This window comes from Balaenoptera ricei, chromosome 17 (genome assembly GCF_028023285.1).
Source record: "Balaenoptera ricei isolate mBalRic1 chromosome 17, mBalRic1.hap2, whole genome shotgun sequence".
In the NCBI taxonomy this organism is placed as follows: Eukaryota; Metazoa; Chordata; class Mammalia; order Artiodactyla; family Balaenopteridae; genus Balaenoptera; species Balaenoptera ricei.
In genome coordinates this window covers 79538751-79564461 of record NC_082655.1, presented here as the reverse complement: position 1 = coordinate 79564461, position 25711 = coordinate 79538751, and the positions used below count along the sequence as shown (strand labels likewise).

The window sequence follows — 25711 nt, the reverse complement described above, 5'->3', positions numbered from 1 at the left end:
TGTGTGACAGTGAAAGCAGGCTCTCTCTGGTTGCTATTAAGATCTTTTTCTATGGTATGCAGTTTTGCTTTGCACCATGAAATGTCTCTTTAGGGACTTAGTTTATTTATCCTGTTAGTAACTCATTTTTCTTCCTGAACCTGAGATTTCTTACCTTTCCTGAAGTCTGGAAAAATGTCAGTCATTTTATCTTCATGTATTGCTTCTCTCCCATTCTCTTCTCTCCTGCAACTTCCATTAAACTTTATATTGGACCTCTTAATTTTACTTTTCTAGTCTCTTACCCTCCCCTTTTGCTTGCTGGGATTTCTTCTGAGTAAATTCCTCAGAGCTTTCTTTCATACACAGTTTCACACACATACACGTCTGTTGTGTCTAATATGCAGTTGTTTTTTTTTTAATATTTATTTGACTGCGCCGGGTCTTAGTTGCAGCATGCGGGATCTTTAGCTGCAGCATGTGGGATCTAGTTCCCTGACCAGGGATCGAACCCAGGCCCCCGTGGTGGGAGCGTGGAGTCTTAACCCCTGGACCACCAGGGAAGTCCCTAATATGCAGTTTAATTCATCCATTTGAATATTTTTTGTAGGTCAGATATTACAAGTCAAAAATCTGAAGAACAAGGAGTATGGGGTTTCAGTTTGGGAAGTTGATAAAGTTCTGGAGGTGGATGGTGGTGACGGTTGCACAACAATGTGGATGTAATTAATGCTACTGAACTGTATAACTTTAAAGTGGTTAAAACTGTAAATTTTGTTACATTTTACCACAGTAAAAAATCTGAAGAATAGAAAAAGCACATCCAAGGCCGGCCTGCTCCCCTCCTTTCCTTACCTGCCTCATCCGTTCCCCGATCCATAACCACTTTTATGAGATTCTCCTTTGCATCCTCCTCGCATTTGAGGTTTTCTTTTAATGCAAATTCTAGCCAAGTCAAATATATGGTCTTATTTCCTCCCCTGTGTTTTTTACATTATTTCTTCATCAATAATGTATTCTGAATCCTTCCCAAATTAATACAGAGCATCCTCATTCTTTTTTTATAGCAGTGTAACAATCCATTGTGTAGGTGGAGGGCAGTTTATTTAGCTGGTCCACTTTTATCCCACGTCGGGTTGTTTCAAATATTTTACCATCATAAATAATGCTTCTCCATTAAGATTTTTCACTTGAGTGGTTATTTTTCACTTCTAGACGTTTTCTTTTTCAAAGCTGCATTTTCTTTCTTTAATATAAATTTATTTATTTGTTTATTTTTGGCTGCGTTGGGTCTTCGTTGCTGCGCGCGGGCTTTCTCTAGTTGCAGCGAGCGGGGGCTACTCTTCGTTGTGGTGCGTGGGCTTCTCATCGCGGTGGCTTCTCTTGTTGCGGAGCACGGGTTCTAGGTGCGCGGGGTTCAGTAGTTGGCACGTGGGCTCTAGAGCGCAGGCTCAGTAGTTGTGGCTTAGTTGCTCCGTGGCATGTGGGATCTTCCCTGACCAGGGCTCGAACCCGTGTCCCCAAAGCTGCATTTTCTGATACTGTGTCCTTCTTCTCACTTGTCTGTTCTTTTCTCTGGTTGGTTAACTCTCTCATACCATCTATCCCCTTAAAGTTCCTGAGAGCCCAATGATCCCTTTACCTTTTGTGTCACCTCCTGTTCCTGTGTAGGTAGTTTTCTCATAGGCTTCATCCTTTGGGGGTGTTGAGCTCACCTTTGGGAGGGCTAAATTAACCAGCCTGGGTTCAGAATGTCACTCTCCATAAAGAATCTGTTTGGGGACTTCCCTGGTGGCACAGTGGTTAAGAATCCGCCTGCCAGTGCAGGGGACACGGGTTCGAGCCCTGGTCCGGGAAGATCCCACGTGCTGTGGAGCAACTAAGCCCGTGAGCCACAACTACTGAGCCCATGCGCCACAACTACGGAGCCCACATGCCTAGAGCCCGTGCTCTGCAACAAGATAAGTCACCGAAATGAGAAGCCCGCCTAAATAAATAAACAAATAAAAAGAATCTGTTTGCCTCTTCCAGGTGCCCGAGGGGCAGAGCCAGTCTGAGGAAATTCTTTTTTTTTTTTTTGCCTCGCCTTGCAGCATGCTGGATCTTAATTCCCCGACCAGGGATCGAACCCAAGCCCAGCAGTGAAAGTGCCGAGGCCTAACCACTGCACTGCCAGGGAAGTCCCCAAGGAAATTGTTGATATTAACTTAGAAGCTTATGTGTTTCCAGGCCACATTAATAGTATAAATTCAAAATCCAAATATCTATGAGGGCAAGCTTCTGGTTAAACAAATTCAAGTGAAGAGCTCCCTTCTCTCTCACTCGGAGCCCAAGCCAGAACAGACAAGCTTCCCCATCGCTTCCTGGCAGTCAGACTTTTTTCCAGTTCACCTTGTGACAAAGAGCGCAGCCCTTAAAAGGGTGCTAGCTTCATAACGGTGAGTTATTTCTGAGACCCCGAGTCAAGTGTGCTGTGTGGGTTTTAGGTCCCTTTTCAGTTCTCTCTGGGTACCGCAGGATGCAATTTCTTTAGGGCAAGCTGATTTTTACCCTAGTTTATTTAGCATTTCTAGGTGTTTTGAATTATATGAAATATAAGTTTGTGTTGTATTTATTTATTTATTTATTCATTTATTTATGTTTAGAAGCATTTAAATTACCTCACAGGGGCACAGGGCAAGGCAGGGGACCACAAAGTAATTAAGGCACATCATTTTGAACCCTGGCTCTTACACATAATAGCTCTGTAACCACAGGCAAACAGTTCATCTCTCCAGGGATCAGTTTCCTCTTCTGTAAAATGAAGATAAGGTTGATGTGAAGATTATATGAGGAAAGGATATAAAATGCTTAGTACAGTGCCTGCCTGGAATATATTAAGTACTTCACGAATAAACAAATTTTCACTTTTTAGTAAATTTTATGAATAAAATGGTATGTTGTTAGGAGGGTGTCACGTATCTACTTCTAAAAAGTAGCAATAAGAAGGACTGCAGTAGTAGGTAAACCTCCCAGTGACTCACATACATAGACACTGTCGTTACCTGTCGACAGACGTAAACAATACCACGCTCTGACCACATCTGACTGTGAACCAAGAGTTTCAAAAGGATGATGAAATCAAAGATTATCACGTGAAATACAGTGCTGCTGTGAAGAAGGATAAATCTAAAAAAGAGCTGAAGTTGAAGACAGCATTACAGTACAGAACTCTCTTACCACGAGGGCTACCCCAAAATGGAACAAGCAGCCTCGCAAAAATGTGAGCTGTCACTTTATTCAAAAGCAGAAGCTGAAGGACTGCTTAAGAGGCAGAACAGACGGGATTCCTTACTGGGGAAAGTCAGAAATCAGCAGTGAGATAAACGGAGAAGAAACTACTTGATAACTGATTTGTGACACTAATTTAAAAAACCCCATGACTACTACATGGAAGGAGAAGACAGAGGGAAACACCAAACTTCTTAAATAGATTAGGAACACTGAAAATCAAACTGAAGATTGATTCAGCTTGTTCATAACACTGAGGAATAGGAAGCCTGGGCCCCGCCTGGAGAAGAGCCAGGCGGGGGCCACACCACCATCAAACTTCCCTCTCAATGTGTGTTCCTGGGATTACACTGTCGCTTTCCTCCTTTTCCTTACAGACAGCCATTCCAAGGAAACCCAAATGTTAAAAGTAATATTCCAAAGAGCCAGTCACAGAAAAGTCAGAATTACATTTTATTTCACATTGATAGAAACCGTGAAAAAGATTTACATTTTCCCACGTTACAGCACATTTCAATGGAATATTTCTTGCCATAAATTAGATCTTGCTGATTTGTGTAAGTGAAACAACAGTTTATATTCTTCAAGATAAAAGCAAAATGACTTAGTAAATGATTGTTTAAAAACTGTAAATCCAGACATAAACGTATGGCTTCATTATTAACATCCTACACTGTCCATACGAAATCATTTCCATCATCAAGTAGCACCCATTTATAAAGATGCGTTCCTAACGGTGTTCTAGTCAGTTGGAATACAGCAGAAAAATTAACAACAGTTCAGAAATATCAGGCGTACATTTTTGCTACATATTAAACTGGGTGGTAACTACACCACATGTATTGAGTTCTGACTAACTTTTATTACCCATAAACTTGTTTTCAAATAATGTTAACCAATAATCTGAAAAATCTATTTAAAATCAAATAATTGCTACTTTTATGTTTGCACAGAAACTAACTTAAAAAGATCCTCTCCGACTACAGTGAAAATTTCAAATAAGTCCACTGGCAGATAAAAGTAAAGCAAATTTTTCAAATGGATTGTTCATTTCCTACAGCAGTCGGTTTCAAACATGTGCAAAATAAGTAAACTAAAACTCTATGCTATGAGGAGAATCATCTTAGAACAAATCATCTTAGAAATTACAGTTTGTAAGATCAGTCTTAAATATTTCAGAACATAGTAGAATATGACCTAATTATTCTTTCAGTTAATTACAGAAATGTACAACCACAGAATTATTCTCGTTACCTGGACTAAAGATTCGAGTAACTCTGCAGGACTAAACTGCAGACAAAGGTCCAGTTTAAGAAGTAGTGTAGAAACTTTGAAGGGATGTCTGGCTTCTTTCTACAAGTATAAATACATTTTCAGTGCCGTCATGTCTGTGATTAAGAATGTCAAATTACAGCACGTATTGACAGCAGATGTCTATGGCAAGTAGGCAATATTTGGTCTGTTATGAAGGATAAAAAAGAAGAAAGAACACATTTCTTTTCTAGGGAGGAAAAAAGAGTATTAAATAGAAATTATATTCAGGAAAGAAAAACCTGGTCCCCAAAATAAAAGGGCCATTAATTGAAGACAGCAATATTTCTCTTTATTGACACTTAGAAGCATTATCCCTATTATTAGGAATAATGTAATAACACCTCATTCTTATTATGTATTATAATCATTAGGCACATATGAACACATATATAAAAATACAGATACTGCATGGTGACTAAGTAATTTGGGAATAAGTCCAGAGTCTAAGTCACAGCATGCATAGACTTTTTATGTCTTAACTGCTCATTTATACCTGAACAAGTTTTCATTAAGCATACTAATAATTTTCAAGTGATGTAATAAAAAATCTGGTTGCAGTATTTTATTATTCTGCTGAATTACATATGAGAGAAAGAAGCTAGCTGCTTCACCTATTTTAATACTAATATATTCTGGATCATGTTATACAAATACATACATAGAAACTTAAAAGATCATAAATTTCCCACGAGGAGATTTATTTAGTCTGTGTCATTGGTGTGTATTTGCAAAACACTTTAACACTGCAAACATCAGAGGTTTCAAGATCGGGTACGACGATGATGCTGGTGTGCACTTCTCCACAAGGCCTCTTAGTGACGTCAATCAATGGGAGGTAGGAGTTTATCAATGAACTGCTTGATATCCATCATTTCCTGTTTGGAATAAAGAGATTATTAATATGCAGTTACACAAATCAGAAATTAAATCCCCACTAAATACAACTAAAACCACATTTTTACTACAATTACATAAAAAGTGGTGAAAGAGAAATGAGGCGCCGATAGAAATTAGAAAACATTTCCTACGATGATTATTATTGTAATTCAATGATCACTCTCACGTATTATGAAGTCCTATGAAAATGGTCTGCATTTGCACTGCTTGAACAAAATAAAACACTGGGGGTGGCGGGGGGAGAGGAAGGGGGTCTAAAAGTGACAGTAACCACGCAGAGAAGACTTGGCACATACACACCTGCCATCAACCACATGTCCGTGCCCAGCTTCTAACACTCCCTCATTAGAATGAAATGCTAAATCAACAGCACCAAATGCTCTGTGCCTTTCAAAAGGATTCACACACAACCAGCCAGCTGAGGCTGAGGGGAGCAGGTCCCCAAGGCAGGCCTGGAGAGACGCAGAGGTGAATCCATCACAGAGGAAACTGCTCGACACCTCCCGCGTCTGGCCCAGCTTTCTCACTTCCCTCAAACACATTTCCTGCTGCCACCCCTAGTATTTCACAGCTGAGCCTCCTAGACCCACACATGAGCATGCAGAGGACCTTCAACCGCATCACCTCCTCACTCGGCAAAGAAGGCACGGCACGGCGGTGGCCTGTCTCACCCGCTGTGTGGTCCCCAGGGGCTCCTGCGACATCACCTCCTCCAGCCCCACCTCCTGTCCCTTCCTGCCCCGAACCATCCGTCCAGTGTTCTCCAGTGTGGTGAACAGAGTCTCATCCACACACACACAGCCGCCTGCGTTTGCTCCTGAAGCCTCAATGTGCTGACTCAGAGGCACCGAGTCTGGAGTCCTGGCATCTGTGTGTTTGTTAAGCTCCGGGGGCGCCGGGTGTGCTTTGAAAACCACTGCTCTGGACCCTCAGCCCCTCCCTCCTGGTACCCGGCGTGTCGCCCTTTCAGGATTCAACGCATCATCAGGGGCTCAACTATGTTCTCAGTAACACCTAGAATCCCAGGTTCCCCATCTTTCTGGGTAAGTCATATTACTACCTGCCTTCTCTGTCCCGAAGCAAATGATTTCGCCAGCTGACAGTTGCAAAAAATGTTAACTTGGACTGTCTCAGTGCTTAGCAATTGATTTTTATTCTAGTCCTTTGCAAGCCTCCAAACCTATCCTGACAACCCTCATTCTTACGATCACCCATCTCAGTTTTTCAGAGTACTTTTAAAAAACTTCTAATATAACACATATCGCATTCTGCTTTCTATATAGTTACTTGGATATATATCCTTCTCCCTATTAAAAATTCTCATTTTAAGTAATCTACTTTAGATTTTAACAGAGAAATGTTTTTTATTTGTCCTCGAATTATTTACAGTGTTTACATGTAATAAGAAATGAGTGAATGTCTGTTGAATTAAGTTGCATAAACTTTGATCTAAGTCCTACTAACCTATGGTTCAATGTGAATTCATTAATTAACTTCTTTAAATCCCCAAGCGGTCAAATGTTATTTATCTTAAAAATACCACATGCAAACAGTTGCAGACGTGTCTCTATAATCACTGCTTCCAAACACTCACCTGTTGACATGAGCTGTGCATCATGCCTCCATAGGTTTTGAAGGTTACATTGGTTGGATTTACCAATGTCTTTAGCCTTTCAGCAGTAAGAGAACCAAACGTGAGGGGAACCAAAGGATCCAAATCTCCATGGCACTGAAGAATAGAAATGTCTCTATTCACGCCACTGATGGGACCCTGCAAAAAACCAGAACAGGACCAGGATTATTTATTCAGGTGTGTGGAGCATTACACTAGGCACATACAACACGTGCTTACTCACATTACAGGTTACATTTGGCCACAGAAATAAAACTCCTCCCATCCTTATACCCCCCCATCTCTTCATTTAAACTTTTATAGGACATATGATTACCCTGCCGTGTACTGTATGTCTTCCTAATGAATCAGTTCCTGAAACACATTGTATCCTAATCGTATGTTCGGGCGGCTGGACACGAGAAGTATGTTTCAGCTGAGTCATGTTCTTTGCAGCTCTTATTTGATTTTTTAATTTTTTTTTAAGACTGTGTATTTAATTAATTAATTAATTACTTAATTTTAATTTTTGTCCGCGTTGGGTCTTTGCTGCTGCACACGGGCTTTCTCTAGTTGCAGCGAGCGCACGGGCTTAGCTGCTCCGCGGCACGTGGGGTCTTCCCGGACCAGGGCTCGAACCCGTGTCCCCTGCATTGGCAGGCGGATTCTTAACCACTGCGCCACCAGGGAAGTCCCTCTTATTTGATTTGAATAAGAAAGTTAATAAACAGCACTTACTACGTGCAAGACACCAAAGGGTTACTATATAGTGATAAGAAAAAAACCCCTAGGTTTAAGGATGAATTTGAAAATAAAGTAACGTCCATCTCCCCCATGTGTACTATATCTTGCTTTATACTGTTGAGTATTTAGAAATTATATTCTACAATAAAATTCTGCTACCAAGCAATGAACATACTGAGCATTCAAAAACATCATTTCTATGTGTAAAAAATAGCCCTAATTTTGATATATATCTTAAAATGTACCAAAGACTTCAAATATAGAATTTATGACAATAAAGACTTCCTTCCTCCTTCCCTCTCCCTCCCTTTCTTCCTTTCTTTTTTTAAGGACTCATTTCTTATTCTATTCCATGCAACCCACGGTAAAGACAGCGTAGTATACAGATAAAGCCTAGCAATAGTACATCACAAAAGTCTAAGGCAATTCTTTTTAAAAAAGGATGACTGATGTAGGCTACGGGCTTTGAGTGACACTGACGTGTCACCGTAGGTTCACTGCTTATACCAAATGTGTCCTGTGCTGTGGGATGCTGATGGGGGGCTGTGCGTGTACGGGGACGCGGGTATATGGACACCTTCTGTACCTGCCGCTCAATTTGTTGTGAACCTGAAACTGCTTTAAAAAATTAAGTTTATTAATAATCATAACGTGACGGTGTCCTCAACATCATCTGCCATCCCTCAGCTCAGCTGCCGCGCTGCAGGCGTGGGCCAGGCACCTGTGGAAAGGAAGTCCGCAGGGGCAGCCAGCAGCTGAGAGCGGTGACGCCGGCCAGCTTCTGCTGTGTGGTCAGTGCCGTGTACAGAGATAAAGCTCCTCCCTGGAGAGACAACAGGGAAAGTCAGTGGGACACAACTTCTGCCGGCAGCAACGGGAGTGATTCTTGTTATCAACACCGTTCATAAAAAAATCAAAGTGGGTGGCTGACGCCCAATACAATAGGCAAACTGGTAGAAATACATGCACACCCCGCCGTGTCCGCAAGGACCTGACCCTCCACACTGAAGACCGTCGTGAGACCACAGCAACTGCCCAACCAGCCAACGGCAGAGCCCGCTGCTGCCCTGACAATGCTGTAAGGACACTCCGAACTTACAGTTACTATTTTCTTTGTTTTGGCTGCACCGTGCATCATGTGGGATCTTAGTTCCCCAACCAGGGATCCAACCCACACCCCCTGCAGTGGGAGCGCGGAGTCTTAAGCAGTGGACCACAAGGGAAGTCCCCTAGAGTAACTATCTCCTCCTCGGCAAAGTTGTAGGTAGAAAATCGAATCTGGTCTTAAACTGGTATTACTTTCCAAAACAAGAACTCACGAGAAGGACCCCGCGGCGGACACCTCTGGAGCACAGGCCGCCGGCTCACAACACCCGTATCCTGGGGCCTGCGTGCCCGCTGACCCGTGCCCACGGCTCACGGGGGCCACGAGAGGACCTGAGATTCTTTCTCATCTGAGAGATTTTAAAACTGAAATTCAGAGACCGTCAGTCTCTCTTTGTGTGGCTGGAACTATAACATGTAAACTCAAGAACGGGAGAAGCCATAGGCAGCAGACGGCCAGCTGCAGACAGACAGGCGAGTGAAGCCGACGGGCAGAGAAACAGGTGAGAGACAGCCCCGATGGCTTCCCGAGTCCTGGTACCTCCTGGGGCCTTGCTTCATTCTCATCCGTGGCCTCCGTGATGTGACCCCAGACTCGTAACTTACTCTTTTTTGCCTAGGGTGTTAGGAGTTGGTTTCTGCAAACTACAATCAACGAATCTCATAGACAGACTCCTGTCTGAATGAAGCATTCATTTTTGTACCCATATTTATGTCACAGTGTGTAGTACAACGTACATTACCTGTGAGTTTCGACACATACCAAATCAATAACACGTCTTTTTACTGTATTATATCAACGACCTGTGTTTCTACTGAATTCTAACTTCTAAATGACTCCATAATTCTGACACTGCCCTAATTCAGGCAGTCTGGACGCTAAATTGTTGACCCAGGGGATTTACAGACTGGCAGCGAGGGCAGTTCGGGGTGAGTGACACGGCAAGCAGGTGATGAGCTGAGATGAAGATGTAAACTCAGTGTGATGTAACTGTAGAAAACGTATAGACGGCAGGAGAACAAGTACAGAAAGAGAAGAAAGATGCCGAAAAGAAACATCATGTACTTCTATCTAAAACTTATCTTACACGACAAGAAGAGGGAAGAGGACAGAGTGGTGCTACCGAGACTGACTTCGCTCCCCTCCCAAGGACGACCACCATGTACTCAGGAATGGGAACCACTGAGGGGTCCCGGAACACGGGGTGAGGCTGAAGCACCCCCGACCCGGGGACCAGGACAGATGCAGTGGAGGTCAGGGAGCGGCCGGCGCAGCCCCTGCACTGGGGTCGCTTCGTGGGAGTCCCCACCCCGATCTCACCCCACTGCGATTACAGGGAAGTCCGCAGGGCTCGACCGCTGGGAATCTGTGACAAACAGAGGGAAGGAATTCTCTGTTCTTCGACCTTATTATTCCACTGCTCGTCTTCTCCTGGGAAGGGGACTTAACACCTGCGTTTAGGCAGAGTTTTGTTCAGAGAGGTACAGAGTGTTAACTCAGACCTTACTGCATGTGTACTAGTTATTTTAGAAAAATACATTCCAGGTTCCAATCAGTTTCCTTAATAAATTGACTTTCAAGACATAATCTGTAGGGTGAAGGCTATCACTGAAGAGAGAAAACTAAAAAAGGAAAAGAGCATGACGTACTCTCTAATTAATCAATCATCATTTCTGGTCCATTCAAACTTAATCAGCATTAACAGTAAGTAATATATCAGATTCTGTAACATCTCCTAAAAACAGGACTCCTCCATAGAAAAACGACTGAAACTACAGACTTCTAGATAAATATACTGATGACGCTGACATATCACCCAAACTTTTATCTTACCTGAGAAAATCCTCCCAAAATAATTCTGTTAGAAGGAATGCCATTCTTCACCTCTTGGTCTATCAAAGCTTTTACTAAAAATAACATAAAAGTTAAATCACCAATACTTTCAAAGTTAAGCCCATTGATATAATTTAAATAGGAAAAAAATTAATAACAGAAAAGCACAAAGTATATTAAAGGTCGAAACAAGTGAAAAACTTGGAGCACTCTATTAAAATACAAAACTAGAATGGATTTTCAAAAACTCAGATTTTGCAGCTGTTACTTAAACTGTTCAACGATTTGTTGCATAATCTGTAAACCAGTTTTTTCTCTCATCAGCAGATGGACATGGATAGTCCTTTATCCATGGTCCATTCTGCTCATATACATTTTACAGTTCTCGCTCTTCAATGAACCATAGGCATTTGTACCTAAAAGCTGTTATTTTTAAATCGTAGGTAGTTAAGTAGTTTACATGGTTTGTGCCTGACGTTGTTTAAACAATTCACTATATTGTTAAAAAAAAAAAAAAGAAAAGATACAGTATACTTTTCCCTATAGCCAGTAAACAATGCGGGAGAAAAATCAAATGAATTCTTTTGTTTCTGGAAAATACTCTGACACGCATCATTAACTGTATTACTTGATTAACTCCTAGAATTTCCTTTTTCTTTATAATACTATGTTTTGGGGATAACTGCACCTTTTACAAATTTATCTCCTCTCATTTTTGACATATGTGTAAGTTCCATCTTCTTAAGATGAAACTTTCCAACTTTATATTTCCTTTTTACCAAAAACCTAAAACCTGCTTTAATTAGAACACTGCAAAAACCCCAAAGCCCAAATTAAATGTATTTTTCATTCTGTATAAATTTAGTTCTTAGTTAGAATCGCCTGAAAAGCAAGGGGTACCCTGGTGAGCGCGGGGAAAACGGGCTAGAGGAGAGGAGAGGGGTAAAGAGGCGAAAGCCTTGCTGAGAAGCCTGAGGCTTTACTGAGGGGGAACCGCAGGGCCCGGGCGGGAAAGGAGATGCAGCAGGCAGCAGCAGCCCTGCGCTGGGGAGGGGCAGGGAGCTGGGGCCACTTTCCCTCCGTTTCACACGGCTTCACTCCTCTGGTTACACCAAGCGCTGAGATAAAGTTAAACCACGTATGGTGACCGCAGTCAGCTGTGGAGTGACGGGTCCTGATTCCAGGCCCTGGACGCACCCCGAGCCCTTTCTTCTTTGTTCATGGGCACATCTTCCCGGCACCAAATGGAGACACCCCTCATTCCTAACTCTGGGTCTCAACCCGATTCTCTCCAATCACACATCACGTCAGACACAAAGAATGCCACGGGCCAACCCTACCCCAGACGGGACTTTCACCCCGCAACCCACTGGGCCTGGCCGTCCGCGCCACAAGGCCCACCCTCCCTATGTTCCCAGGGTCTGACAACTCACCCCCAGACCCGACACGAGCTCTACCACCTATTATATTTTGACAAAATCCTAGCTCTAGGAGTCTAGCTTTGATCTACTTTTTGATGATCCTAAAAGTCAGTGTCCTTGGTTTGACATTCCTTAATATCCAATATGTTCTGAATGCATCTTCCCTGTTTTAAAGTTAAGAGTTCTTCTAAAAAATAAAAAGATTTTTAAAAAGGAACCTACCTACCGTTTTTGGTTTTTAAACGATTTTTGAAAATTTCCAACAAATGTAAAAATAGGAAGACCGCGCAGGGTTCCCTGGGTACCTATCACCTCGCGTCTGTAACGAACGCCTCACAGCCAGGCCTGTCGCATCGAGGCCACCGCGTCACCACCCAGGTCATGAGGGAGGCCGGCCTGGCCATGGCGCTGTCTGCTTGTCAGTGTGTCAGTATATACGTGTCAGACACACGTGCTCCTGTACATGGGCTAAAACCAGACTTCTCCCGATAAGTCAGTGTTCTTTATGCTTTCACCCCACAAGTAAGCAGGGTTACCATGTTCATAAGTGAGGACGTGACCGGAGACCCTGTAAAGCAGAGCTAACACTGTTACAGGAGTGCCCAGTGAGATGATTTACAGGAATCGCCTGGCAGGTCCAGCAGTGTTTGAGCAGGGGCCCCTCACTAAAACTAACCATTACCACAATTTTCATTATATATCATGACATCATGTGTAGCCTTATCTTTGTCCTTATTTCAAATCTCTTTAATGACAATAACTGGCCACAACCATCAAACACGCTGCGATTTTCTCCATTTGCCTACGTCAATCAAAGCAGAACGACGCATCCGACAGCACTCAAGTCTGATAAATGCCGTTCCTCCCCATCCACCTCACCTTCACGGACCATAATTAACGAGTCAAACAAGACAGTGAGCCATCAGAAAGGAAGGACAGCGCCACCTGAGTTTAGATAGCTATGTAGTATTTCATCAACAACACTACCACGATTGAATCTACTATAAAACTTTTCTCACTTACCACTTTCTGCTGCCTGTTTAATTCCAGTTTCGTCTTCCTGTGAATCTGGTGAAAGCCCAATAATGTCAAACCTGGAAAATAAGGCAAAATTCTAAAAGAATCATTCAATTCTAAGAATATCTACTCTTGATAAGAAGATGGTAATTTTAGAGAAAAAAGGCTAACCAAAGATATTCTCTAGAACATTAAACTCAAATTAAACTGTCTCTGGGGACTTCCCTGGTGGTCGAGTGGGTAAGACTCCGCGCTCCCAATGCAGGGGGCCTGGGTTCGATCCCTGGCCGGGGAACTAGATCCCACATGCCGCAACTAAGAAGTCTGCATGCCGCAACTAAAAGATTCCACATGCCACAACTAAGACCTGGCACAGCCAAAATAAATAAATAAATATTAAAAACAAAAAACAAAAAAACCTGTCTCTGGAGGCCAAACGGTCAACTTAATTGCGTGAATGTGATATCCTGTAAGTTCCCTTCACACCAACTAGGTACAGATTCTATTAAAAAGTCACAGTACCACATAATTTTAAGGTAGAAACACCTGAAGAATGACCTAGTCCGACCTGACACCCACACAGGAGTCTCAAACCACAGCCCTAAGATCTTTGGAATACACTCCAGCCCCTCGCCTCCCTCCTAGTGCGTCGTAAGTCAGCCGTCTGGAAGGAGCTACTTCACCACGGCACGTGCGCACGCGCGGCCCACACCTACTGCACACAGGCCACCTCCATCCACATTCTGCAAAACCTGTCACCACGCACTGCAGCGACCTCAGACCAGAGGCTGGGCGGCCCTCCTTTGGCCCCGACTACCTCGCTACCCGCTGGGTGCTTCCGCTACGGTCTCGAGCAACGTGAGGTAGAAATTTTGCTTCTGGATAGGAATTTTGCCAGAGAGGGAAGGTGGAACAATCAAAGGTCAAGGTAGGCAGGAACCTGTAAAAGTTGCCAAGGAATGTCCGGCAGATAAAAACGAAGGTGCAGGGTGGGTTAGAGGTGAGTGGGAACAAGCAGAGGACAAGGTGGCGGCAGGCTGGAGGCCCCACGAGGCCTCAACAGGCAGCGCAGAAGACGGGGGAGCAAACTCACAGGAGGAACAACTACGCTTGACAATCAGGTCTGAAGTAAGTGCCTTCAGAGATGGAACAGTTCCAGATGACAAAGCCCAGGGGATGCTGTGGGTGCCTGAAGCTGAGAGAGGAAAACGTCAGCGGGAAGAGGAGAGTCCAGGAAGTGACAAGCCGGTCAAGGCTGTGAATGGGTCATTGACATTGGATCCCCTAGTCACCCGAAAGCTAAGACGGTGGCAGGAGCTAGAGGGGAAAGGAGAATAGGAATCAGCTGTCAAAGTCATCAGTTTTGAACAGACCTGATGGCAGAGTCTCAGAGCAGCAGGAAGAAAGCATGGTCTGGAAGTGGCTCAGAGAACAAAGAACCAACTGTAAAGCACACAGGGAATGCCTGACATCATGAATGTCTTGAGAGGGCTCAACAGGAAGTGCTTTCCTTAAAAACTGGCCAGCTCTCCAGGAAGGCAAGAAGGTGGGAGGTGGAGAGGCCGCGGCTTCACCAGAGTGGATGCCACACGGGCGCGTCCACACGTTTGGTTACTGAAATCAACAAAGGTTTATCAAGCAGTAGGAGATGTTCTCCACGGTATTTCTCTCCACCCATTCTCTCCTGTTTCTCTACCTGTTGGTGCAGCTCCTTAAGTTTACCCCAAATCTAACATATAAAACCTGAAATAGTCGAATAAAGGTTACATATGTAACTTTGCAACTTAAAAATAATTAATTAAAAACTGCTAGATGCAAAAGCACTTCTGATAAAAAAAAAAAAGTATAAGTAAAAAGTTCTTATTGAATAAGTGAAGTCTTACTTACCAAGAAGGCATGGCCATGTTCATATTTAATGTTACAGGCATAACCGGTCTACATGGGGAAGAAAAAGAAAAGGAAGAATAAGCATAATATACCGAAGTACAAAACCTGATAAATTCCATCAACTGAAGATGATTCCTCGAGGCTCTCACAAAACTGAACGCTACAGTTTGAACAGACGAGCTGCCTCACCGCACGCACACCTGCACAGTCCTGTTCTCCACGCCCTCCAGATGGTTCTCAAGACAGAGCCGCAGCTGGAGTGGACTAAGCTCGGCGAATAAACCACATCTCCCTTCTTCAACATCTTTACTTGATACTTTCAAACCAGACACGAGGAGGAAAACAGTAACCAACACAGATGGAAATTTCTGAGCCTCTGACTAAGGGGCTAAGGATACAAGCAACTTACTGCACAGAAACGGTGGCATCAATTCCCATAGGCTCAAATTACGTTTTTGCTTATTTTCTAGTTCTTAGCTATGTACCTGCTTGTTTAAGAGACCTCTAAATAAATAAGGGAAATATAAGTCTTGCCTAAGTGTCCATTTTACCCAACTCAATTCTGTGATGAAAAACTTGCTGGACAACCTGAATGCAGCTAGGTACAAAAGGAAAGAAAAACAAATACACTCTTAACTACATCTCACCACCATCCTCCTGACTCATGAAACAAGTCTACCTTAGAGGTCACAAAGTCTTAGTAAAATTTCCATGAGAACATAAACTTCCCTAGGTTGGGAAATAGCCTTAAACTAAATTCAATCCTGGAGCCAATAACAGTGTAGCAGAAATTCCAACACCATCAAGAATTCTGTCTTGCAGACACAGAGAATGGACTTGAGGACATGGGGAGGGGGAAGGGTAAGCTGGGACGAAGTGAGAGAGTGGCATGGACATATATACACTACCAAATGTAAAACAGATAGCTAGTGGGAAGCAGCCGCATAGCACAGGGAGATCAACTTGGTGCTTTGTGTCCACCTAGAGGGGTGGGATCGGGAGGGTGGGAGGGAGATGCAAGAGGGAGGGGATATGGGGATATATGTATACATATACCTGATTCACTTTGTTATAAAGCAGAAACTAAACTAACACACCATTGTAAAACAATATACTCCAATAAAGACAAAAAAAAAAAAAGAATTCTGTCTCTGGCATGAGTCAGATTAATAAGGACACAGCAACCCATTTAGGATAAAAAGAGGAGGGAATGTTTTCTTACGTAATCTCATATTTTTCCTCTTTCACATTTATCGACTCTGCTGCTACGACCACTTCCGAGGATGAATTACTAACCTATCAGCATGTATCTCACCCCACCTGTTTCTCCATGGCTACTGCTTCTCAGCACACTTTGACCTAAGACTTGTTCATCTTAGTGATTTTCTGAGTTTGCTCAAAACTTACTAGTTTCTGACACCCACAAATGTTTTCAGAATTCAAAACCAAACCTAACACTCTCCAAAGTCTCTGTTCTTTCCATGCTGCATCACATTGTCTCTAACTGATCAAATTTAGGCATGTTTTCAAGGTAGTAGAGATTTCTCCCAAACCTGACAGGTAAATCCCCTTCAGAGACAGCTCGTGGATGTCCTGAGAACTTAACAGGCGCTTGTATGTCTACAAAAATTTTTCTGGCTGTGAGTTCAACTGATCTCCAAGAGAGCTTTATTTTAAATTTCGCAACAAAAAAGATAAGAAAAATATTCAATGTAACCAGGACACATTTTAGTTTTACAGAACTTACTAATCTTTATTTTGAAGCTGAACATTTAAAAGATAAAAATTATAATATTCAAATGCTTTGCTGGAAAAGTAAAGCTATCACGATTGTTTCTCTCCAGACTCTGAATCCCAAGCCCGAAAACTGAAAATACTTACGCGTGCGGGCAGATGTATTTGATGTGGGAGCTTCTGATACCTGCAAAGGCTTCTGCCCACCCATGCCTGGTGGAGAAACCATGTGAATAACGCCATTAGATACTGCTTTAAATTCCAGTAAGTTAATAACAGAAGAGTAAATCTGTGAGGGTAAATTTCAACCCCTTAAAAGACAACTACCAACCTAGAAATAACCCAAAGCTTATGATTTCAGCTTTACCTGCGGATAAAAACGATCTCTCATGATTCCTGAAGAGCAGTATTTTCTCTTTCATATACTTCACTGGGCTTTATAATTTATAAAATACATTTTTTAAATCTCTTTATGACCTCCCAACAATGTGCCTAACAAAGTAGGCAAGACAGATGATATAATTCATTTTATATGAAGAAAAAATCCTCAGAGAAGTAAAGTAAAGCAGCTGTCTGATATTTCTCCATGATTACTACACCATTAAAAATAACAACCTTAGGGACTTCCCTGGTGGCACAATGGTTAAGAATCTGCCTGCCAATGCAGGGGACACGGGTTCGAGCCCTGGTCCGGGAAGATCCCACATGCCACGGAGCAACTAAGCCCGTGCGCCACAACTACTGAGCCTGTGCTCTAGAGCCCGTGAGCCACAACTACTGAGCCCACGTGCCGCAACTACTGAAGCCTGGCACGCCTACAGCCCGTGCTCCACAACAAGAGAAGCCACCGCAATGAGAAGCCCATGCACCGCAACGAAGAGTAGCCCCCGCTCGCCCCAACTAGAGAAAGCCCGCGCACAGCAATGAAGACCCAACGCAGCCAAAAAAAAAAAAAAAGAAAAAGAAGTTGAAAAAATAACTTTAATTAACATTCTCTCCTTATGCGTATATGTACATATATATGTTAAAAACAGAATATGAGACGTCATCAAAATCCTTCTGGCCAGAAATAAACAGTTAATCTTTCTACGTATTTCCTTCCAATTTTTTTCATGCATATCACTTGAGAAATAGATACAGATTTTACAAGAGTGGGATCATACTATACATACATACAGCTCCCTGCATCTTTACACTTGACATTACACCTGATACTTTCCACATATTACCTCTATTAGAGGGTAAAATAAAGGTAACTTAAGACGTTTTTGGATTAAATAGTTTTGAAATAAATGTTAAATGCTTTTCTATTAACTACTTCTCTATTTTAATCCACCTGCCCCCAAAGTGTTAAGGAAATACAGAAAAGTTAATAACATTATGAACATTAACACTTATGTAACACTGACACTGAGCCAGGCACTATTCTAGAAGTTATATATGGGTGCATGCATGTGCATATGTGTGTTTCCATGTGGGTTCGTGTGTGTGTGTGTATGTGAGACTTTAGTGTGAAAAGTACAAAACATGTTGAAAGAAATGAAAAAATATCTATATAACGGACATCCCACATTCTGGAAGACTTAATATTCTTAAGATGGAAGTGCTCCGCAAATGGATCCACAGTCAACGCAATCTCTAAAGAGTCACAGCTGGCTTTGCAGAAACCGACAAGCTAACTCTAAAACCAACAGTAATAAAGATCGTGACCCTGAAAAGACATACAAATCAATGAAATAGATTTGAGAATACAGAAATAAACCCTCACATTTATGGTCAGTTTATTTCTGAACAGGGTGCCAAAACAAATCAATGGGGAAGGAACAGTCTTTTCAACAAAAGTAACTGGAATAAGTGGAAACCCACATGCAACAGGATGAAGTTAGACTCCTACCTCACACCATGTACAAAAATTAACTCAAAATATAGCAAAGACCTAAACGTAGGAGATCAAACTACAAAACTCCTAGAAGAAAACATGCGAAAATCTTTGTGACCTTGGACTTGGCAATGGTGTTTTAGACGTGAAGCCAAAAGCACAAGCAACAAAGGAAATTACTTTAGTAAATAATAAACGAGTAGGAATCTTGGGTTCTAGCCCCAACTCTGTCTCTATCTAGAAGTGTGGCCTCAAACAGTTCATTCAGTCCAGTGGTTTTCAAAAATGTGGTACCGTCTGGGAACTTGTTAAAAAGTCTGAGATTACACTAGTTCCTCGATTCCAGCCCAACACCACGGGGTTCTTCCTAGTCGTCCCCCTGCCCGTATTCGTAATTCCGCGGAAAGCTGGCTTGGGCTCTGGCAGTTCTGGGCCAGCAGTGCAGGTTGGGACCTGCCTCCCCCCAGGTGCCCCACCCATAGTCATGCTTCATGCACGGAAACACTCCCTCCCCTCACAGCTGACTGTGACACCGGAAAGCACAGCTCTGACGAAGGGGAGCAGGGAAGGAGAAAGCCGGGCCCTCTTCATGGAAACCCCTCCTTCCCCTCCATATATTCCAGGCGTCGCTGGTCTGTATTGCCCATCTGTGTGAGATTTTTCTAGGCCGAGATTGTAAAAGTTTATAAAACAAAGTTTCAAAGGCAGAAGTGGTTAAGTGGGTCAGATCTTACTGAGAGGTCAAACAAGGAGAGGATTGAAAATAATACTGTAGACTGCCAACGAATAAATACTGAATGAAGGAATTTTTTTAAACATCATTATTTGGCAACCATCACAATAATAGATCCAGACAGCAATCGTTAATGGGTGCTAAATCCACAGGTGAAAAATTGGTGAGAAACAGATATTTTCATAAAATCAAAGTATCTCCCCACAGAACACTTTCTAAGTGCAATCATATTTATTAATTTTACTGTGGAGAAACCTGGCAGACACTACCTTAACCAGATAATGAAACATAGTATCATCAGCAAAGGCACAAAAATCAACACAGTGTGGTCCCAGGACCACCAGAGCAACCTCTGCAGTGTCTCTGCCAAAAGGGAGACGTCACATAAACCCGAACTGAGGGACATCCTACCTAGGAACTGGCCCATAGGGGAAAAGTGTCAAGGTCACCGAAGACAAGAAAATGGACTGCTCAGGACTGAAGGAGCCCCAGGAGACGTGACAGCTCAGTCTAACTTGAGATCCTGGACCCATTAAGGACACCACTGGGTCAACCCAGGGAAACGCAAGTGGGGCTGCTGGATGCGATGGTAGCTTCAGATCAATGTTGACGGCCTGACTGGTGGTTACACCATGGCTAAGTGGCCATGTCCTTGTACTTACAAAATACACACTGAAGTGGCTCTATGGGGTCATGAGGCAACATGTCTGCAACTTACTCTCAAGTGTGTAAGAAATGTTAACAACTGCGTAATCTGAGTGACAGGTAGAAGGACCTCTAAATACTATTTCTGCAACTTTCATGTAAACTTGAAGTTATTTTAAAAGAAGTAGTTAAAAATTTTACATAACAACAATGAGGGAATGTAACCCATGAAGTAAATCTACGAGTCCAAACTACACAAGTGGGGAGGGGCAAGCTAATAGACATCAAAGGAGTGGCAGAATTAGAAAATCACATCACAGTACAACCTACTCCAGCAAGAATCATCCACAGACGCTAAAAATACCAGGTGAAAGTCTGATGTACGATTCGCATCTCCCCACGACTCACTCTACCTACACAGGGAGAACAGGTGCCACAGAGAGACCCAGAGGAAGAAAGAGACCACCTTTATCGCGTGCTCCAGGTCGGCATCAGTAATGGGATGAACGGCCCCACCTGCCTCCTGCCATGATGCAATGAAGAGGCCGTACCATGTACATGGTGTTCGTACCAAAAATGCACAAGCTGAACGTCATCGTGAGGAAATGTCAAACAAACCTAAATGGAGGGACCAGCCTGATCCCTGCAGAAACGTCCATGTCGCGAACGCCAAAGAAGAGCCGAGGGAATGTTCCAGATTAAAAGAGGCTGAAGAGCTGCAGCAGCTCAGGGCAGCGCGGCTGGGATGGAAGCGCCGGCGGACAGGACTACTGCAAAGGACGCGACTGGGGCAGCTGCCAAGGTCTGTTAGGCGACAGACTAGACCGGATAACAATGTTAAATGGCACTGAATCTCCTGAATTTGGTAATTTTCTGTGGTTACATAAGAGACTCTGCTTGTTCTTAGGAGATACATGTTGAAGCCTGGAAATAAAGAATCATGGCATCGGCAATTTACTCTCCCAAGTTTTGGCAAACACAGTAACATATTCGATAGAGCTCAGTGAGTCTGAGTAGAAGGTTTTGAGGGATCTGTTTTATTCTTGCAACTCATCTATAAATTTGAAAGCATTTCAAAATAAAACAGTTTTAAAATGCTATCAAAAATAAATATGTATCTCTGGGTTGTTCAACTGTTTTTCACCCTCTTCTCAAGCATATTTGCATTTGAATTTTTTTTTACAAGACAAATGTAACATTTTCATAATCATAAGACAAGCTGTTTTTATTTTGGAAGGAAAACTGATCTTATGCAATATAGTTTGAACTAACATTTTATTATACATGTTATCCATAGAAACAATTTTGTGGTCCGATGTGTTTCCTGCAGAACTTTTCAGAGCTTTAAACATGCTAGTGTATACCCAGTAAATCTTCTAGAGGAGAATATGCCATATCATATTTCCTAGACACTAAGATATAATCTAAGTGGCACCACTGAAAAAAAGCCTTTTATAAAAAATAAAAAAAAAAATCACCACCACAATAACCACACGTGTCGTAAGATGAATACCCATCTCAGTAACATAAAAATGTGGGGGAAATGACATATTAGAATTGAGAAAATATAGGATTATACAGGGTCCCCCAATCTTATTTGGCCATCAGAGACTTTTCATGAGAACACAGACTGCAAGACCCAAGTTACCAGACAGCACACCTTGGCTGGTCCTGCAAAAAAGAACCTTAACCAAGAAAGGCAAAGCTGCCCATTTTCATAGCTGAGTTGCTTAATCCCCATCACCCTCTACGTTAACCTGACAAAAGAACTTTAGTTCTCCAAAAAGTATCTCAAACATTGAATTGCCACTTGTCACATCGGCTGGTTCTGAATTTCGTCATGTGCTCATGGAAGCAATCTAGCGTCAGCTTTCTTTCGTGCCATCCCCCAAAGTAAATACTGTCAGAACTGGAGACCTCTAATTCTTTATATAAACTTAATTCTTAGTCAAGATGTCATGGCTGCTCTTTGTGTTTCTAATCTCACATTGTTCATTTTTTTCATCACTTTCACTCTTAACTTTGGTCTAAAGAATCTGGCTAAACTGGGGACCACAGAGAATCTTTCTACAACTGAAGCTTTTAACCCCTGGACTGATTCTTCAGACCTTGAAGCTCTTTATTGGGAAAGTTACAGGTGAGCAAGATCCTCCCTGGGTCTCAGCATCAAGAAAGGTTTGGTGATAAAACAGAGCTCTTCTAAAACCTCTGTTTAGTAAAATAAATAAATAAATAGTAAAGTAAGTCTGTCTTTTTCATAGGACTACCTGATGGCCAGAAACAGTTCTATAACCTTTCCCATAACTCCATGCAAGGCATGTGTCATGTACCTCTACTTGGGAGGCATAAAAGGATATTAGGAATCACTTTTAAGAATTAATCTGGCCCAGTGCCTCCTTGCAAAGATTTAATAGTTTCTTGGCTATCTTATCAAAATTTATTTATCTTCACTTTTCCTCCAATTCTTCAATTTTGTAACAATGTTATAACAACAATTTGATCGAAGTTTCAAACAGATAACCACTGATTTAAATTTTAAAAAGCTCTCAATATAGAACGAGACTGAGTGAAAGATAAGCCACGTGGCTACAGTTAGCACAACAGAATGTGTTTGATAAGCCTCCAAACAAATCTTTGAGCTGCATCCCCTGCCCTTCAACTGATTTTTTTCTTTTCAGGGAACATCGGAGTTCTCATTCAGAATGTTCACATTGCTATTATCTCACTTATCAAAATCAACTAGTTCTCCTCAAGCTGCCCTGAAATTTTACCTCCTCTGGAAAGCTCTCACTTGCATCTCTACAAACATGCCTCCCATCGCTGGTATCCACTACCCACGGCAACTCAAGGAGGAGTTTGCAGTTTTAATATGTTCCAGACGCAGGAGGTGAAGAATGACAGAATAAGAGGATGAGGGGAAAATTCTGGGGGTTTTCAAAAAAAGAAAAGATTCTATCTCATGACTGGACTGTACGAAATATGACTATCAATCTATTTTTATACAATCCTAGAATTCTTTGCTCGTGTAGAGTTGCATGGCCCGTTTCATTAGGGTACTAACAACGGTACCTACCCTGTGTCTCCCAATCCATGAAGGAAAATCACCTAGAACGGAAGAGGAACAATGAGTAAGCAATGCCTAAATAAACCCAGCGGAATGTTGTTACACACTCCAGAGCCCCAGTTAAGGTGGAGGCCGGAATCACAGAACACTACCTTCAGCAAGTTAATCAATCTCTACAGACCTCGCGTAAGGGGCAAAAGCACTTAACGTCTCTCCGTGCAGCTCCTAAGATAATTAACGTGGGGTTTTAGCACTGAAAGAGGTCCCAGTTAGACAGGCTTCTGGGCAAATGATCACATTCCAAGAAAAATCGTTTTCTCTCTTTCAGGTCAAACCATGAAAGTTCTCACGCGTGCAGTAGAATTTCTCCATCCCAAAAGGGAGCTTCCGGCGGCTAAAAGTAAGTTTGAGATCCTCACGCACAAGTTTCCTAAGGAACAGCACCTCTGATCGAAAAGGACACTAAGTCTTCAAACTTCTTTAACTGAGGACAGGCGTGCAAGGTGACACAATCAAGGCATCTCCCTCATGCACAGACAAGGCAGCAACGTGCTCCAGAGACACCTGGAGTTGGGGCGCCGTCAGCTCAAGCGGGTGCCTCCGGGGTCCCGGGGCGGATCCGCGCGCAGGGCCCGGGGGATGCGGGGCCGGGGGCGCTGGGCCTCGGGGCCGCCCGCCCTCCCGCCGCGACCCCGCGCCCCCCGCACACAGCCCGGCCGGGCGGCGCCCACCACCCCGCCCGAACCCCCCCGGACCGCACGCCCCGTCCCAGCCCCGGCCCGCCGCCCACCGGCCCGCGACGCGACCCCTCGCGAGGCCCCCAGCGCCGCACTCACCACGGCGGTGGCCTTCCGGACGGCGGGCACGATGGCGGGCAGCGGGGCCGACATGTTATTGCCGCACATACACCGGCTCCACCGACCGCGCGTCGGAAGCGGAAGGCGGAGCAGGCGCCGGGCCGCGGCCCTAGGCGGTGCGAGCGCCGAGTTCTGCCCGCCCACGGGCGCGCGCTCAGGCGCGTGCGCGCCCACGCCGCGCCGCCCCCTCCCCCGCCCCGCCCCGCCGGTCGCCCCGCGCGTCACAGTGCCCGGCCGCCCGACGCCGCGTTGGCCGCGGCAGAGGGCGGCCCGAGCTGACCTCCGGCCCGCGGGCCGCGCGTGCTCCGTGCGGGCGGCCGGCCTGGGGGGGCGGGGCCGCGCGGTCACTCCCGACCTGACTCGCTTGCAAAGGTCGGGAAGGATTGGACCTGGGGGGCAGCTTCTGCGGTATTTCTATTGGGGTCTGCACAGGTGTGTAGTTTGGGGGCCCGCGCCTCGCCTACTTTAAACTGCAACTGGAGAGGGAAGCACTCAGTTGTCACCGAGTTTCCACAATTTGCTGATTGGTGGCTCTGGAGGTCCTACTGATTTGGGCCCCAGAACACATGACCCCATTCTACAGCGGTGGCCCGATGCCCATCAGATACCTGGTAGGATCTGGGAGGGGCGGAGATGGACACACCTAAAGGCAAAATGCCCTGACCTTCGGAGGGTTACAGTTGACCACTGGAGAAAACCCACACCGTGAGAGCTGTGGTTCCGTTTTATTTGGGGACTCACTGAGGGCTATTCCCTGGGACACCTCCTCTCAGCGTTGAGGACGTGCTTTGAAAAGGTGGGGCGGGTGGCGAGGTCAGTGGGTAGATGATTTTGGTCCAAGTGTGCATGCAGTCAAGCACGCGTCTCCCTAGAAGGTTGCTGCTAGTCAGAAGAGATTTAATGGTTTTAGTGCTTTTCTGAATGTGCGAAGATGCAAGAGTTTGGGTTCATAAAAATTTTCACCTGGAAGTATCTAATTATCTGAAGTCCCGTTCTGCCAGTTTTCCCCAGAGCACAGGGTACCTCATCCTGATCTCAGCCCTGAACTCCTTTCTGGAGGTGTTGAAGGTCAGCGACTGCAGTGGCTACTGACTTCATCCTTGTAGAACCAGGTGGCAAACGACAGTTTTTAGTTGTCACAATCTAGTGGAGAAACTTAGAGGATATATACAATCTGTTAAAAGGAAGATAACAGGCCCAAAATGGAGTCACTTGTGCTAAGCCCACATCAGCCCCGAACTGAAACTTACTACCTAAACTTATTCCAGTTTCAATCTCTGGCAGAATGTAATCTTAAAGTCAGTCTGGAATTTCCTAGTCGGCGTTAGTGAGTTAATCAGCCTGTCTAGACCCCTTCCATCCCCCAAAGAAAAATGAAGTAATCTGCTCTTTCCTCGTTGCCCCCCTCTTTCTGCCTTTAACAGTCTTCTGTTTGTGCGGCTTCCCGGAGCTCCTCTCTACTTGCTGGATGGGGTGCTGCCCCATTCATGAATCGTTGCATAAAGCCAATTAGATTTTTAAATTTACTCTGTTGAGTTTTGTTTTTTAACAGTCCTTAGGGAGTCCAGTGTAAGGGAAGGGGAAGCTAGTGAACAAAGATCTGAAAAACAAAAACAAAACAACAAAATCTCCATTTTAATTATATGATAGCCAGAATGCTTGAAGTTTGGGGGTCTTATTCATAGTCTCTTTTATTTTTTCCCCAATCATTCTTATCCTG

At 43.8% G+C, this 25711-nt stretch overlaps 1 protein-coding gene across 1 annotated transcript; it reads right to left on the bottom strand.

Annotated features, from left to right (window-relative positions):
• Positions 1-3689: 3689 nt before the first annotated feature.
• Positions 3690-24148, bottom strand: LYPLA1 (lysophospholipase 1). Its single transcript, XM_059901191.1, has 9 exons — positions 23971-24148; positions 23144-23175; positions 16961-17026; positions 15080-15127; positions 13199-13269; positions 10755-10828; positions 8538-8639; positions 7055-7231; positions 3690-5438 (listed from the first exon to the last, which is right to left on the bottom strand). Exons 1-9 carry the CDS (start codon positions 24037-24039, stop codon positions 5385-5387), a joined length of 693 nt encoding a protein of 230 aa, XP_059757174.1. The 5' UTR covers positions 24040-24148; the 3' UTR covers positions 3690-5384.
• Positions 24149-25711: the final 1563 nt, after the last annotated feature.

What these genes read in the sequence shown, in the direction of transcription:
- LYPLA1 (XM_059901191.1), bottom strand. Translation starts at nt 24,039, where the DNA reads ATGTGCGGCAATAACATGTCGGCCCCGCTGCCCGCCATCGTGCCCGCC. An exon ending in AAATACATCTGCCCGCACGC is followed by an intron (nt 15,128 to 16,960) that starts GTAAGTATTTTC and finishes TTCCCCATGTAG; the next exon opens with ACCGGTTATGCCTGTAACAT. An exon ending in TTTTGGGAGGATTTTCTCAG is followed by an intron (nt 8,640 to 10,754) that starts GTAAGATAAAAG and finishes TTGTCTCTCCAG; the next exon opens with GGAGGAGCTTTATCTCTGTA.